The 17,587-nt window shown below is 38.5% G+C and overlaps 1 protein-coding gene across 3 annotated transcripts in view; it reads left to right on the forward strand.

Annotated features, from left to right (window-relative positions):
• The window catches only part of RAPGEF4 (Rap guanine nucleotide exchange factor 4), a 288,407-nt gene that overhangs the window by 17,936 nt on the left and 252,884 nt on the right, over positions 1 to 17,587 (forward strand). The window contains exon 2 of one of the 3 annotated variants that reach the window (XM_059394172.1): positions 14,495 to 14,543. The exons of the other annotated variants lie outside the window; for them this stretch is intronic. Within the exon in view, the coding sequence (XP_059250155.1) occupies positions 14,530 to 14,543 (14 nt within the window). The 5' untranslated portion in view covers positions 14,495 to 14,529. The remainder of the gene's footprint in view (positions 1 to 14,494; positions 14,544 to 17,587) is intronic. 3 annotated transcript variants of the gene reach the window in all.

The following is a 17,587-nucleotide window of genomic DNA, read 5'->3' on the forward strand; positions in this document are numbered from 1 at the left end:
TTTTGCCCCTGAGGATTTTTCTTCTGAGAAAAGTATATGAATTTCAGAATTTTGATATTTTAAGACAGCCATTTTGGTTATACAAAGACTTTTAGGCTTATTTGCTATACGATCTCACAGCTGTGATTTTTTCTTAATAACTGATATTTCCAGATAAATATCTTTTTAATAATTGAGACATTGCTTTATTCAGCAAATATTTATTGAATTCTTAGGATTCTTTAGGTAAGCAAAATAGAAGATCCCACCTCTCCTAGATCTTACATTCTAACAGAGGAAACAGATAAAAAACAATAGACATAATAAACAAATAAGTTACATGTTCTGTTTGAAAGTAATAGGTGTCATGGGAAAAAACACAATGAAAATAAGAAATCAGGAATGCTAACTGGGGTGGTGAGGATTGTAATGTTAAATAGGTTGGTCAGAATAGGGTTCATTGGGAAAGTGTGATTTTAACAAAGAGGCAAGGGATTTAACCAAGCATATGTTTAGGATAAGAATATCCTGGCAATGGGAATAGTCAGTGTAAAGACCCCAGGGTTATCATGTATGGATTGCTCGAGGAACAGTAAGGAGGCTTTTGTGGCTAGACTGTGGTGAACAAGGGAAAGATTAGGAGAGAAAGTGAGCAGAGAATGAGGGCAGATCATATAGGAACAGCTATTACAAAAGCCTCAGCCTTTACTCTGAGTGAAATAGGGAGCCACCAGAGGGTTTTGAGCAAAGGAATAGTATAAACTGACTTTCATTTTTACAAGATTACTACAATCACAATGTTGAGAAGAAACTGTTGGGAAGGGAGCAATGGTGAGAAAAGGGAGACTGTTAGGAAGCTATTGTGGTAATCCAGGAGAAAGGTGATGGTGATTTGGATTAGAGTGACAACAGTGGAGATGTTGAGAAGAAGTAGAAGGCATTTGTGGAGTAGGACCACTAGGACATGAAATGAGTGTGGGAATCTGTCAGAAACAGGAGTCAAGGATACTTTGAAGGCATCCTTTTTGGTCTGGGGAATCAGTAGGATTGTAGAGCCATCTGTTATGATGGAGAGGGCTAGAGGTAGGGCATATTCAAAGGAAATGAGAAGTTGAATTTTAGGCATGTTGAGTTTGAGATGCCTATTAGACATTCAACTGCTGATGTTGAGTAGGAAATTTGACATGTGACTCTGAAGTGTAGAGGAACAGTCTGAGTTGAAGATGTAAATTTGGGTATCATTAATACATAGATGACATTTAAAGCCTTCAGACTGGGGAACACTAAGGAAGTGAGCTTTAGAGGAGGACCAAGGATTAAGTACTGCCATCTTCCAACAAGAATTCAGGGAGAGAGGAAATGACCAGCAAAAGAAACTGTGTGGGAGTAACCAATGAGATAGGAGGAAAACAAGAAAATGTGAAATATTGGGGTACCCAATATTCCAGTTGATGGAGCATGTGACTCTTGTTCTCAGAGTCATGAGTTCAAGTTTATGTTGGGCATGGGGCCTACTTAAAAAAAAATGTGGAATATGTCTTGAAAGGCTACTGAAGATGTTTTCAAATATTCAGATCTTCAAATGTCAGATATCATGTTGACAAACATGTGGAAGAAGAAAGACTACAGCCTGGGTTTGCATTTGAGGTTTTGTATCTTACAGATGACATAGCTAATAGGTCTACTTTTCTAGCCTGGTTGACAGTTGGGAGGGTTGCAGACTCTGTGCCAGGTCTTGGAATGTTTTTATGAGGAAGACAGCAGGACTGAAAACAAAAATAAAATACCTCTCACACAGGGTGCAGGGCAAATGGAAATCCTGCAGCCTAAACTAGAATGAGGTCATTTGCCTAAAATGTGGTTATATGGGAAAGTCCATGTAAGGAAAGATGAAACATCAATGTATAGAGGTGTAGAGGACAAGAGGTAGTATGACGTGAATACAGTTATGAAAACATAGGGTGTTATTTCTCCCTAACAGATGGAGAAAAGAACAGGGAGTCAACATCACTGTGATAAATACTGAACAGCAAGGAAGCAAACTATCACAGCTGAGGCATTCAGGCTGCTGTGAAACTCAGAAGTGATATTATCAATAAAGCCAGAGTTGGCAAGTATTTAACAAATAAACAACATATGGCTCATTGGTTGCCATGTCCCTGGAAACATCTCCTCTCAGGAGAAAAGTATGCCTCTGTAAATGAGTTTCTGGTTGGTGCACATTGCTTTTGATACATATGACAGTTGTGAAATTATAATTACCCAGTTTACCTACCCAAATATTCTGCTTAAAAGACAACTGTACAGTTGTGGACAAAGAGACTCAATTCTTCCTATTTCTTCATTAAATACAACTAAAAACCTTGGACGTTATATATAAAAGAAACAGAAAAAGACTCTGGAAGGTGGAGAGAAGGCAGACTGGCTTGGGACTTCTCTATCTGAAGAAGATATCATAGTGAGTTCCTTGAGTTTTCTTCTTGCCTTATATATTCCAGAGTGGATACTGGGAATAGACAACAATCCAGAAATACCAAATGGACACAAGCCCCCCCCCCCCAAAAAAAGCTTTCAGAAAAACCTGCTCTTTTGTGGTAAGCAAAGGAGCAGCCTAGCAAGACAGAAAAAAAATTTAGATAATAACTGCTCTAAATAATTAAGTAAATACTCTGCTTTAACCAGACACCACAGAAAACACTGCAGGCTCACTTGAACCTCCATCAGTGAAGACAGTGTGGAGCCTAAACTTTGACCCTTGCCTAAACTTACTGTAATGAAGCAGCCCTTCCCACCTGGAGTTTAAAGGAATGATCATAAAAATGCTTTTGTAAGCAATTATGAGTATACTTGTAACAAATGAAAAACAATGTATAAGCAAAAACAACTTAGCAAATAAATACAAAAAATAAATAAGAACTGCATGGAAATTTTAGAACTGAGAAATGCAACAACTGAAATAAAAATTTCAGTGGTTGGCTCAACACCAAAATGGATAAGACAAAGGACAGAACCAGTGAACTTGAAGATACACAATAAAAACTACCCAATTTGAACTATAGAGAGAAAATAGACCAAAGAAAGGAGAGAGACTCAGGGGCTTGTAGAACTGTAACTAATAATCTAACATTCATATCCATTGGTGGCTTGGAAGTGAGGAGAGAGTGGTGCTGGAAAAATACTAGAAGAAACAATGGCTGAAAATTCACCAAATCTGGCAAAAGAAATAAAACTACAGATTCAAGAAACTAAGTGAATCCCAAAGAAGATAAGCCCAAAGATATCCATGCGAAGGTAATCAAACTTCTGAAAATTAAAGACAAATAAAAAGTATTTCAAAACAACAAGAGAGAAATGATACATTATTTAGGGGAAAAACAATTAGAATGACAGAAATTTTTCATCAGAAATCATAGAGCTCAGAAATGGAACAACATTTTTTCAGTGTTTAAAGAAAAAGTACTGTCAACCCAGAATTCTATACCCAGTGAAAATAGCCTTCAGGAATGAAGGGGAAAGCAAGACATTCTCAGAAAAAGAAAACTAAGAGGATTTGTCATTAACAGATCTAACCTAAAAGAATGACTAAAGGAAACTGAGAAAGGAAGGAATCTTGGACTATCAGGAAGGAAGAAGGAACAATGAAAAGAGTAAAAATATGGGACGCAAGAAAGAAAGGAAAAGAAGGAGATTGAATTAAAGCTGCATAAATGTTCATAAAACAAATTAACTTGGAGATCAGTGGATATTATGATGATAACTCTTCATATTAGTGCCTTTCTGTTTGCACTCTTTATAAAACACAGTTTTCTTTTAATACATCAGAACCCCATCTTCTAAAGAAGCCACCCTAAAATGTTCTTGTACCACCTACTTGGGGTACAAGAATAATGTTAAGTGATGAATGTGTGTGAAGCCTCTTCTGTTTACTGTCATATCCAGCAATTCTCCCTTTTTAGCAATCCAGCCACCCCTCATGTAAGTTTCCCAACTCAGGTATTGACTACTCTTACCTCGGCTCTGCTGTTTCTTTTGCCAGACTCTGACAAGGGCCACACTTTCATCACTGAGAACTCTTTTTGGAGTCTCAAAAGTGGTTAAAAATAAGTTCTTTGGCCAAGGGGTGTCTCCTCCATTCAGCCCTTATTCTCACATACCCTCTTCAGCTAATAATTATGAATGATCTGGGATTTTTAGAATCTCCAGAGGCTGAATTTGTCCATATAGTGAGACCTTCTGTCTGGGGCTGGGGCTCCACCTATCCCCCATCAGAGACAGAGGACATAAGAAGAGATGGCCAACAATGGACTCTCCCAGCTGATAGATGATAATTCAATTTCCCCCTGGCTTTAGGTTTCCCATATCTCTACTTTGCATTTGGACCACGCCACTATCTAACTCAAGATCATGGGTAGGAATCACATGGTGTAAATTAGTGCATGTGAATGTGTCCACTGTCTTAGTTGATGTGCAGATAGAGAAGGGAGGAGTGAACCAATGACAAAACATTGGCTCTTGACCTGGGAAATTCTGCCATTACTATAAGATACACAGGGAGGTAACAACATGCCTGTGGGACCATGGAGGCCAGTGTGCTTTTTTGAGAGTCAAGTGGTAAATTCAGCCTTGTCTTCTAGTTATTGAAGAAGATAAGGCTTTAACTTAATTTTTTTTTTTTTCTTGAGCCAAGATCTCCAAGATGAGAACCTAGCATGAGCCTGTGAATGGCAAAATGAGCCTTGTTTTAGCTGCAGGAGCCAGTCGGTTGGAGAGATCCTGGAAGAAGATCAAGGCCTCAAATCCCAAAACCTCACTTTGCCCTTATGCCTTTCTTACTAGTGTATATCCTCTTCTGCAACTCCTCACACTGTACTAGCCATTTTCCTTCTCTTTTACTAACACAGAAGCAAGGGAATAATTTTTTAAAGTATCCTTTATAAAACCTTTATGCAATGCATATTAATTCATTAACCTTACATCAAGCAATACATTATGTGTGACTCTGATGCTGAAGCTCATTTCTAGGAAAGGACAGAGAATATATGGAAGTTACCTGAAACACAGAGACTGAACGAGTAGTCAGAGGAGTGTTTAATATAATGTTCCTATTGCTATGAAGGACCAGATCAGACTCTGAGAACATACACAGGGTCGTCATAAGTCTGAGAGATCAGATCAGATTTCCTCAGAGTAGGGGGAATGAAAGCAGTGAACTCCATTTATTCAGGAATACATAAAATATGAATTGATTACTTTGGCTCAGTGATATATAGATTAGGAAAAACTGGCCTGCAAATTTCTATGTCTAGATAATATAGGTAAATTGTTTGAAGGAATTTGTTATAAAGAATTTTTTTAAAAGTTGACTTTTCTGGTTTTATGTAATGAAAATATTGTCCAGTTTGTCCTTTTTTTTTTTTTAAAGATTTTATTTATTTATTTGACAGAGAGAGATCACAAGTAGGCAGAGAGGCAGGCAGAGAGAGAGGAGGAAGCAGGCTCCCCGCTGAGCAGAGAGCCCGATGCGGGACTCGATCCCAGGACCCTGAGATCATAACCTGAGCTGAAGGCAGCGGCTTAACCCACTGAGCCACCCAGGCGACCCCAGTTTGTCCTTTTTAAAAACTTCTGTATGTTGATATATATTATAAAGTTTTGAATGTATACATATTCATATTTTTGGATTTTTAAAATTAACGTATAACATATTATTTTTGCAGGGGTATAGGTCTGTGAATCATCAGGTTTACACATTTCACAGCACTTCCCATAGCATATACCCTCCCCAATGTCCATAACCCAGGCACCCTATCCCTACCCCCCCACACCCCAGCAACCCTTAGTTTGTTTCATGAGATTAAGAGTCTCTTATGCTTTGTCTCCCTCCCTATCTTGTTTCATTTTTTACCTCTCTACCCCCCCATGACCCCTCACCCTGCCTCTCAAATTCCTCATATCAGAGAGATAAAATTATTTGTTCCATTTCTTTGAAAAAAAAATGATAGTATTTTGATAGGGATTGCATTAAGTGTGTATATTGCTTTAGTACCATAGACATTTTCACAATATTTTTTCTCTCCAATCCATGAGCGTGGAACATTTTTCCATTTCTTTGTGTCTTCCTCCATTTCTTTCATGAGTACTTTATAGTTTTCTGAGTACAGACTCTTTGCCTCCTTTGTTAGCTTTATTCCTAGGTATTTTATGGTTTTGGTGCAATTGTAAATGAATTCAACTCCTTAATTTCTCCTTCGTCTGTCTTGCTGTTGATATGTAGAAATTCAACTGTTTTCTATGCATTGGTTTTATATCCCGACACTTTACCGAATTCCTGTAAGAGTTCTAGCAGTTTTGGAGTGGAGTCTTTTGGGTTTTCCACATAAAGTATCATATCATCTGCAAAGAGTGAGAGTTTGACTTCTTCTTTGCTGATTTGGGTGCCTTTTATTTCTTTTTGTTGTCTGATTTTTGAGGCTAGGACTTCTAGTACTATGTTGAATAGCAGCAGTGAATGGAGGAAATCCCTGCCATGTTCCTGACCTTAGGGGAAAAGCTCTCTGTTTTTCTCCCATTGAGAATGATATTCACTGTCAGTTTTTCATAGATGGCTTTGATGATACTGAGGTATGAACACTCAATGCCTACACTCTGAAGAGTTTGATCAAGAAAGGATGATGTACTTTGTCAAATGCTTTGTCAGCATCTACTGAGAGTATCATATGGTTCTTGTTCTTTCTTTTATTAATGTATTGTATCACATTGATTGATTTGCAGATGTTGAACCAGCGTTGCAACACAGGAATAAATCCCAGTTGGTCGTGGTGAATAATCCTTTTAGTGTACTGTTGGAGCCTGTTGGCTAGTATTTTGGTGAGAATTTTCACATCCAAGTTAATTAAGGATATTGGTCTGTAATTCTCCTTTTTGATGGGTCCTTTGTCTGGTTTTGGGATAAAGGTAAACCGGTCTCATAAAATGAGTTTGGAGGTTTTCCTTCCATTTCTATTTTTTGGAACAGCTTCAGGAGACTCGGTATTAATTCTTCTTTAAATGTTTGGTAGACCTATGACCCAGCAATTGCACTACTGGGTATTTACCCTAAAGATACAAAGGTACTGATCTGAAGGGGCACGTGCACCCCAATGTTTATAGCAGTAATGTCCACAATAGCCAAACTATTGAAAGAACCTAGATGTCCATCAACAGATGAATGGATAAAGAAGATGTGGTATATATATACAATGGAATACTATGCAGCCATTAAAAGAAATGAAATCTTGCCATTTGTGATGACTTGGATGGAACTAGAGGATATGATGCTGAGCAAAATAAGTCAATCAGAGAAAGACAATTATCATATGATCTCCCTGATATGAGGAAGTGGAGAGGCAATGTGGGGGACTTAGGGGTTGGGAAAGGAATAAATGAAACAAGTTGGGAACGGGAGGGAGACAAACCATAAAACTCATAATCTCAGAAAAACTGAGGGTTGCTGGGGGAAGGGGGGTCGGGAGAGGGTGGTTGGGTTATGGACATTGGGGAGGGTATGTGCTATGGTGCGTGCTGTGAAGTGTGTAAACCTGGTGATGCACAGACCTGTACCTCTGGGGATAAAATACATTATATGTTTATTAAAAAATTAAAAATTAAAAAAAAAAGAAGTTTGGTAGAATTCCCCTGGGAAGCCGTCTGACCCTTGTTGGGAGGTTTTTGATGACTGCTTCAATCTCCTTACTGGTCATGGATCTCTTCAGGTTTTCTATTTCTTCCTGGTTCACTTTTGGTAGTCCATATGTCTCTACGAATGCATCCATTGTCAAATTTGCTGATGTATAGTTGCTCATAATATGTTCTTATAATTGTTGTATTTCTTTGGTGTTGGTTGTGATCTCTCCTCTTTGACTCATGATTTTATTAATTTGGGTCCTTTCTTTTTTCTTTTTGATAAGTCTGGCTAATCCTTTCAAAGAACCAGCTCCTAGTTTCATTGATTTGTTCTACTGTTCTTTTGACTTCTATCTCATTGATTTCTGCTCTGATCATTATTATTTCTCTTCTCCTGCTGGGTTTAGGCTTTCTTTGCTGTTCTTTCTCCAGCTCCTTTAGGTACAGGCTTAGGTTGTGTATGTGAGACCTTTCTTGTTTCTTGAGAAAGGCTTGTATTGCTATATGCTTTCCTGCCAGGACCACCTTTGCTGTGTCCCAAAGATTTTGAACAGTTGTGTTTTCATTTTCATTAGTGTCCATGAATTTTTTTAATTCTTCTTTAATTTCCTGGTTGACCCATTTATTGTTTAGTAGGATGCTTGTTAGCCTCCATGTATTTGAGTTCTTTCCACCTTTCCTCGTGTGATTGAGTTCTAGTTTCAGAGCATTGTGGTCTGAAAATATGCAGGGAATGATCCAATCTTTTGGTACCAGTTGAGACCTGATTTGTGACCCAGGATGTGATCTATTCTGGAGAATGTTCCATACGTGTGCTAGAGAAGAATGTGTATTCTGTTGTTTTGGGATGGAATGTTCTAAATATATCTGTCATGTCCATCTGGTCCAGTGTGTCATTTAAAGCCTTTATTTCCTTGTTGATCTTTTGCTTAGATAATCTGTCCATTTCAGTAAGGGGGTGTTAAAGTCCCCTACTATTATTGTATTATTTTTGATGTGTTTCTTGTTAATTAATTGCTTTATATAATTGGCTACTCCCATGTTAGGGGGATAGATATTTAAAATTGTTAGATCTTCTTGTTGGATAGACCCTTTAAGTATGATATAATGTCCTTCCTCATCTCTTATTATAGCCTTTGGCTTAATTTATCTGATGTAAAGATTGCCACCCCAGCTTTCTTTTGATGTCCATTAGCATGGTAAATTGTTTTCCACCCCCTCACTTTAAATAGGAAGGTGTCTTTGGGTCTAAAATGAGTTTCTTGTAGACATCATATCGATGGGTCTTATTTTCTTTATCCATTCTGATACCCTGTGTCTTCTTATTGGGGTGTTTAGTCTATTTACATTCAGAGTAACTATTGAAAGTTAGGAATTTTGTGCCACTGTATTGCCTGTAAGGTGACTGTTACTGTATATTGTCTCTCTCTCTCTCTCTCTCTTTTTTTTTTTTTTTTTTTTTGGTTTGGTGCTTTTAGCCTCCCTCTTTGCTTAGAGGACCCCTTTCAATATTTCCTGTAGGGCTGGTTTGATGTTTGCAAATCTTAAATTTTTGTTTGTCCTGGAAGTTTTTATCTCTCCTTCTATTTTCAGTGATAGCCTAGCTGGATATAGTATTCTTGGCTGCATATTTTTGTTTAGTTTAGTGCTCTGAATATATCATGCCAGTCCTTTCTGGCCTGCCAGTCTCTGTGGATAGGTCTGCTGTCAAACTAGTATTTCTACCATTGTATGTTACAGACCTCTTGTCCTGAGCTGCTTTCAGGATTTTATCTTTGTCACCAAGACTTGTTAGGTTTTACTATTGGATGACAGGGGGTTCACCTATTTTTATTGATTTTGAGGAGGGTTCCCTGTGCCTTCTGAATTTTGATGCTTGCTTGCTTCACCAAATTAGGGAAATTTTCTACCTTAATTTGCTCCAATATACCCTCTGCCCTACTCTCTCTTTCTTCTTCTGGGATCCCAATTATTCTAACATTGTTTCATCTTATGGTATCTTTTACCTCTAGAATTCTCCCCTTGTGGTCCAGTAGTCATTCATTTCTCTTTTGTTCAGCTTCTTTATTCTCCATCATTTGGTCTTCTATATCACTAATTCTCTCTTCTGCCTCATTTATCCTAGCAGTAAGAGGCTCCATTTTTTCTGTATCTCATTAATAGCTTTTTAAAATTTCAACTTGGTTAGATTTTAGTTCTTCTATTTCTCCAGAAAGTGGTTTTATTTCTCCAGAAAGGGATTATCTAATATCTTTCATAGTTTTTTTTTGAGTCCAGCTAGCACCTTGATAACTGTCATTCTGAACTCTAGTTCTGACATATTACTAATGTCCATATTCATTAGGTCCCTAGCTATTGGTACTGTCTCTTGTTCTTGTTTCTTTTTTCTTTCTTTCTTTCTTTTTTTATTTTTTTGTGGTGAGTTTTTCCACATTATCATTTTATCCACATAAGAGTATACACTAATCAAATCAGAAGAGACCTGAAACTGGGGCAGGGGGGAAGAAAAGGGGAAAAAAAGAAAATATATATATATATATATATATATATATATATATATATATATATTAGACTGGTAAATAGAATAGAGCCACACACTTGATTTTGGGTGTATTTTGGTCTGTTAGAAGAAACTGCCTCCCAATATTTTATAGAAGGAAAATTTTATACACACACACACACACACATATATATATCACAGAAAATAAGGGTAAACATGATGAAGAGATGGAATATGACTGTAAAGATGAAAATTCAAAAATATTCTAAAAACGGAATTGAGAAGACAAGAAGTTGGTTGAAAAAAGAAAAGAAAGAAGAGGAAAGAATGTGATCAGGCTGGAGACTAGAACAAAGCCATGTGGTAGATTTAGGGTAGATTTTGATCTATTATAAGAAAGTGTATCCCAAAATTTTAAAGAAAGAAAAAACCTATATGTATACAAAAAACGAGGTTCAATTCAATGAAGGGATAAAATATGACTATAACTGAAAATTTTAAAAGATTTTTAAAAAGGTATTGATGATATAAAATAGTTTTAAAATGTTAAATTAAAAAAGGGGAAAAATTAATAAATGTAATAGAAAAAAAAGAAACTTAAAATATTTAACTTCAAAAGACTAAAGAATCATGGGGAAAAAACCGTGAATTGCTTTCCCCTAGCTCTCAGGTTCCATAGTTCTCATTGATTAGTGAACTTGATATTGGCTGGATATTCTTGGGATCTTCTGGGGGAGGGGCCTTTTGCAGTGATTCTCAATTGTCTTTGCCCAAGGTGGAATTGTACCACCCTTGCCAGGGGCCAGACTAAGTCATCTGCCCAGGTTTGCTCTTGGGAGCTTTTGTTCCCTGAATACTTTCTGTACAGCTTTGGACAACAGGAATGAAAATTGTGTTCTCCCAGTCTCCAGCCCCGTAGAGGCTGAGAACTTGGGGCCCCACTCCTTAGTGTGCCCTCAGAGAAAAACAGTCAGTCCCTCCCGTCTCCCTGGTCTCTGGTCGCACTCCAAGCTCACCCAGCCTGTGACCAAGCATTTCTGTCTCTGGCTCACAGCCCTGTTTGGAGTCTCCAAACCCAGCAGATTCCTGCCATACACTCCCATACCGCTCCTTCTGGAGGAGGAAGGGGGGGCTCTCTCTGGATCTGTCACTTATGGGGTCCCTGCTCAAAGAATAATGGCTTGACTGTGCCTTGGATCATAGTTTAAGGTAATCCTGAGCTGACACTGCACTCCACTCTGATACCTGGGATTTCTGCCACCCTGAGACACCCCTGGTCTTTTTGTGTCCCTGGGGGTCCTGAGACCACACTGTCCCAGTGAGGGCTTCACCCCCCACTTAGCCTCTGGAGGGATGTCCCTCAGTGGAGCAGACTTCTAAAAGTTCTGATTTTGTGCTCCTCTGCTCCACTGCCTGCTTGGAGCCAGCCCCTTTCCCACGGTCTATCTTCCCATCGCTTCAGATTCACTTCTCTGCGTGTCCTACTTTCCAGAAAGTGGTCGATTTTCTGTTCCTAGAATTGCTGCTCTTCTCTTTTATCTGCTGTTGTGTTTGTAGGTGTTCAAAATTGTTTGATAACTATCTAGCTGAACTCCTGGGACCTGATGATATTTTGGTCTCCTACTCCACCTTCTTGCTGCTCCCCTCCTTTTGGGGCATTTTTTGATCATGTTAATAAAGAAATTCTGTATACAAATTAGCGGAAATACTACTCAACTTGTAAAAACTAATGCTAACTCCAATGTCATGACCATTACCATTCAGGATTCCTTTGTTCAGCAGTAAATACAGTTTATTTCCTTACATGCTTCTTAAACAAAGTAGATACATTTTTTGAAAAGATTTTACTTATTTATTTGAGACAGAGAGAGCATGAGCAGGAGGAGAGGCAGAGAGAGAGAAAAAGTAAGAAGCAGGCTCTCCACTGAGCAGGGAGCCCAATGCAGGGTTTGATCCCAGGCTCCTGGCATCATGACCTGAGCTGAAGGCAGAGGTTTAACCAACTGCACCATCCAGGTGCTCCAAAGTAGATAAATTTTTATTTGAAGTTGAATAAATATGGAGCCTGGAGAAGTATCATATCCCAAAGCCTGTAGCCCTACAAAATTGGTGAATTCTTTGCCTTTATTTTGTTTGGCTTTCCAATGAAAATTTATTCAAAGGATGGTAGGTGAGATGGGTGTGGCAGGATAAGGGTGGAATATATGATCTCACCTGTCCAATAAAAGGGTAGCAGTTAGTCAAGATCCCGTTAGATATAGCTGAGAGTATACTAGTGGGAAAGACCTTAATTTAAGGTTTAATTTCTGGCTAAACTCCAGAAAGCACTGACCTACCCCCTTTTCAGCTCCATTGGGGAGCTGTATTCTATGATGTGTGGACACAGAATCTGTCTAAGGTGCCTTCCATTTTGGTAATGGAGACTGACATAAAGCTCAATCTGTCCATAGTGCTTTCAGTTTCACTGAAGAAGCAAAACTTTGAAAACCTGGCAGTGGGCAATCTGGTCAGCCACATCAAAGCTGGAGCCAGCAGTGAACAAGGATCTGAGGATTTGCTCTGGAATGGGGAATTTCTATGTGACCACGTATTCATTTGTATAGCTGCTGCAAAAAATTACCACAAAGTGGATTCTCTAAACAACAGTATTGTCTCACAATCCTTGAAGTTAATAGTTCAAAGTCAAGAGGTCTGCAGGGCTATGCTTCCTCTAAAGATTCTAGAAGAGGATCCTTTCTTGCTTTTTTCTACCTTTGGTGGGTACCGGCAATCCTTGGCATTCCTTGATTTGTGCTGCACCGCTCCAGTTTCTGCATCCACTGTCACATGGCCTTTTTTCCTCAGTGTCTGTTTTTGTGTGTCTTCTCTTATAAGGACATCAGTCATACTGGATTTAGACTCCACCCTAGTCCAGTATGACCTTCTCTTAACTCATCGCATCTGCAAAGACACTATTTCTAAATAGGGATACATTCTGAGTTCCATGTGGACATATATTTTTGCAAGACAGTATTCAATCTAGTACAGACAGTGATAATAAAACTCAGAAAAGAACTGACCCACTCCATTTGCCCAAACAATTCTCAAGACCTCTGTTTACTATTCTGCAAACCCAACATCTGCTTCACTTATCTCAGGAGAGAGAACAAGGGCAGTCTTTTTGTCTCCAGTGCCTTGTCATCTCTTCAGTCCAGAGGGTCGAGATCAACATGGCTCTGGGGAGGCTGATAGCTGAGATCAAAGTGATTGTGCCTACGCTAAGTATATACAGCTGGATGCTGAAGTTCTCTGTGTATGTGAGTTTGGGTCCAGTCATGGCAATGACTTCCTCCTGTTTTCTACTGACCTGAGGAGCATCAGATGTGGATAAAGCTAGCAAAATCAGCAGAGAACCTGGAGATGTCTTGTCTACTGCTTGTGTCCTGGCTTCCCTTATCTTACATTCCAGCTGCCACCATGAGCAGGAGAAAGTGAAGATAGCTGAGTGGACTGTTGGGGTTTGTGGGGAATCTGCATATTGTTAAGAAACTTCCTGTAATCTTCAGACCTTGGGTTCTGGGTTGTGAGCATCAGGGGAGGACACGAAGTAGCTGTCACTTCTGAACCCTGTGCATAGCCAGACTTTCAGAAGGTCAGGATTTTCCTGGACTGGGATCTGAAGGCCATTTTGTGTTTTAGGGCTGTATATGAATTAGAGCTCTTGTCTCTTATCATTTCTAATTAAAAAAGACTTTTTGCAAATTTATTGTATCTTATAACATATTTTGGTTGAATTAAGGAAATGAACTCTCAATTTTATTTAATATGTTTATTAAAAACAGCTTTATTGAAATAAAAGTTCATACAATAAAGTACACATGTCTAAATTACACAATTTGGTGAATTTTGGCTTATGTATCACTTGTGAAGCCATGGTCACAATCCAGATAGCAAACCTACCCCTCACGCCTAAGTTCTCCAGTGCACCTTAATATCTACTTTGGTCACTACAGATTAGTTTGCATTTTTTGAGTTTCATATAAGTAGAATCATTTAGTAGGTAGTCTTTTGTGGATGCTGTTTTTGCTCAGCATAATTGTTTTGAGATTTACCAATGTAGTATGTAGCAACAGCTTCTATCTTTTTATTTCTGATTAGTATTCCATGGGGTGGGATATGCAGAATTAGTTTCTTCAAACATCCATCGGTGGACATCTGGGTTATTCCCAGCTTGGGGGCTGATACAAATAAAACTACTATGAATATACATGTAAAACATATAATAGACGACTATACCATAGGGAAAATAATTGCAAAATAGCAACAATATAGTGTGTATACCGAAGGACCCATACTCTTCTCACTTTTCCACAGAAGCTGGTCTGGCCAAAGTTACCTGTGAGTTCGTTATGGCTGAATCCAGGTAACCTGTGTTGGTGCTCATGTTACATTCCCTCCGTAGTCTTCGACTCCTGCAGCCCCCTCTACCCTCAGCTTCTGTCAGTTTATTGTCTCACTCTCCTGCAGCTAGTATGAACTCATTCCTTGTCTTCATGCTAGCACCTGTATGTGTGGGTGTTCTTTTTTACTGTCAATAATTCTCTTCTTTCATGTTTCAAACTTCTTGTCACTGATTGTTGTTTTCTTTTTCTTTTTCCCAGTCTGTGCTTGATGTTCATTGATAGCTGACTTTGAGATAAGATTTTAAAAATTCTTGCACCCTCCATGTCTATGGACCCTTATTTCTATGGTGTTGAAAATTAAAAAAAAAAAAAAATAGAAAGCTGGCAATGTGACCACTGTTACCTTTGTTTTCTGAGAAAGCAGAAAGAAAATAGTGTTCTCTGGGGTTTCATTTTCAACTTGTTTTTCTTATGAGGCAACTTTCTCGAAACCATTTCATCTTCGTCATGGATTTAACAGACGTGTCTGCTAGAACTCCCAAGTTTGAATCTGCAGCGCAGCTCTGCAGACCCTCAGGCTTTATGATAGTTCTGTTTTTATCTGTCATTAAGATGTGTGTTGTTGAAAATTCACAACCAAGTATTGTTTCTTTGTTCATGTGTTTATTTTTTATTTTTTTTTAAAGATTTTATTTATTTATTTGTCATAGAGAGAGAAGCGAAAGCAAGCACAGGCAGACAGAGTGGCAGGCAGAGGCAGAGGGAGAAGCAGGCTCCCTGCCAAGCAAGGAGCCCGATGTGGGACTCGATCCCAGGACGCTGGGATCATGACCCGAGCTGAAGGCAACCGCTTAACCAACTGAGCCACCCAGGCGTCCCTGTTCATGTGTTTATTTTTAACCCTCACTGTTCATGTCAATATATGTTTAATCTACCCCCATTTTAACTATTTGCAAGAAATGATTTCTGTTCCTGTTTTTATCCTACTGCTTGATAAAAAAATCATGTTAACCTCTGACTTCCAGCCAGTTCAGCCATACCTTTTGAACTTAGGCCAGTTTGTTGTTTGATGGAATTATCTAATGGGAGTATCTCTTCAGTGTGTTTGCCTCTTTTTTTGACCAAGAAAAGTTTTGGACATAACTATTGGGTAGCATGTTTTACCCACTTTTTCCTATCATATGCATTTTACCTTTCAAGATGATTCTGAGACCATCCTCGAGGAAAGCTACAAGCAATTTCTGCATTTCTTTGGTTTTGGTTTGGATTGTTTTGCTTTTAGCCAAGTCTGCTGTCTTTAGCTGCAAAAAATTCTGGCAACTTTCCTTCAAAATGTGCATAATTGGATGTTGTTGTAAGAGTCACATTTCTGTATAGTTATAGCTCAGGATTTTCCCAGGCAAGATATAAAAAGGTTTGGGCTCATTTGTATCTCCACAATGATAAAACATGTATCTGAAATAGACATACGGACACATCTTATGCTTCTTAGATCTACCATTGTGTGTACCAGTAAATAATTGTCTGTGGCCTGAGTGTGCCAACATCTTCACTGTCAAGTTCATTGTGGAAAGTTTAAAGAGTGACATTAGGTACCATAGTCTTCAGTGATTCCTGATGTGTGTGTTTTTTTTTAATTTTTAAAATTTTTTTTATTAAAAGGTTTTATTTATTTATTTGACAGACAGATCACAAGTAGGCAGAGAGGGGGGTAGTGGGAAGCAGGTTCCCTGCTGAGCAGGGACCCCCGATGTGGGGCTCCATCCCAGGACCCTGAGATCACGACCCGAGCCGAAGGCAGAGGCCCCAACCCACTGAGCCACCCAGGCGCCCCAGATTCCTGACGTTTTGATGGATGAATTTTTACTGACTTGGACAAAGTGTATGCACTGCTTGTGCACAGATGGGTCTAAATTTCTACCAGGTGAAATCTTGGAAGCTATTTCAGTCAGGGAGCTCATTCAGTCAAGGTCATTAGAGGATGAACGCAGCAACAGATAGTCATTCATACAGGAGATGCATTGTCATTTTAAGATGGAAAGAGGAAAAATACATCTATCATTAAAAAAAAAAACCTTAATTTTGATTGCTTTTGTTATGGAGACACTCACTAAAACAGAAAATGGAGCTATTTATAATCTCATGTTTGTAAACAAAACATTTTATTTATCACATTTTAAGCAATTCCAGTAGGAAGTTGCACTAGTTTGTGGAAGCCAGTAGATTTTTTACAGCCAAAAGGGGGAAAATAAAAGCTTCTATGGATTCATCAAGAAATCACACTTCCTGGAGTGAACACTCAGGCGGAAGAGTGCCAGCTGTATGCACTGGTGATGATAGCATAATCAGTTCTCGCCAAAGACATTGCTCACTGTTTCTGCACTGCAGGGTTGATTCTGGGGATTCCCATATAACGTCAAAGTACCAAATGTGCAGTATTTTTACTGACATGTAAAAATTTTTATGAGCTACTGGTTTTCAGGAAGAAACTTGACGTTGGCCAAGATGGAAAGCCAGAAGTCGACTGCATATTCATGTGATAAGTTCTTTTAAAAAAATCAAATCTCAGAAATTTTAAAATTTTAAATGAATTTTTTAAATCCCAAAAATCTTTCAGGAAAATGTATGCTCTGAATAGAAGCTCTCTCTGTCCCATGGCTGCCCTTTCATTCTCAGGCAGTACTGGATATCACTAAGGATGAGTATATTTCCTGAGAAGCACAAACAGCAGTGGGGAAACACAGGCTTTGGATCTCTATTTCCACTTCCTGTGTGTGACTTCAAGGCAGTTGTCATGGGGCACCAATCTAGAAGAGGTTCTGAAACATCAGCAGAAATAAGAAGTGGAGAAAATTGAGCTTACCTAGGTTTCCCAGATGAAATGTAAGACACTCAATTAAATTTGAATTTCAGAAAAATGACAAATAATTTTAAAATATAAATATGTTCTGTTTCTTGCATTGGGACATAATTATACTAAAAATTATTCATTCTGTATCTGAAATTCAAATTTAAGTGGGTGTTCTGTTTTGTATTTGCAAAATCTGGCAACTCTAGACTTACC

This window comes from Mustela nigripes, chromosome 3 (genome assembly GCF_022355385.1).
Source record: "Mustela nigripes isolate SB6536 chromosome 3, MUSNIG.SB6536, whole genome shotgun sequence".
Lineage (NCBI taxonomy): Eukaryota > Metazoa > Chordata > Mammalia > Carnivora > Mustelidae > Mustela > Mustela nigripes.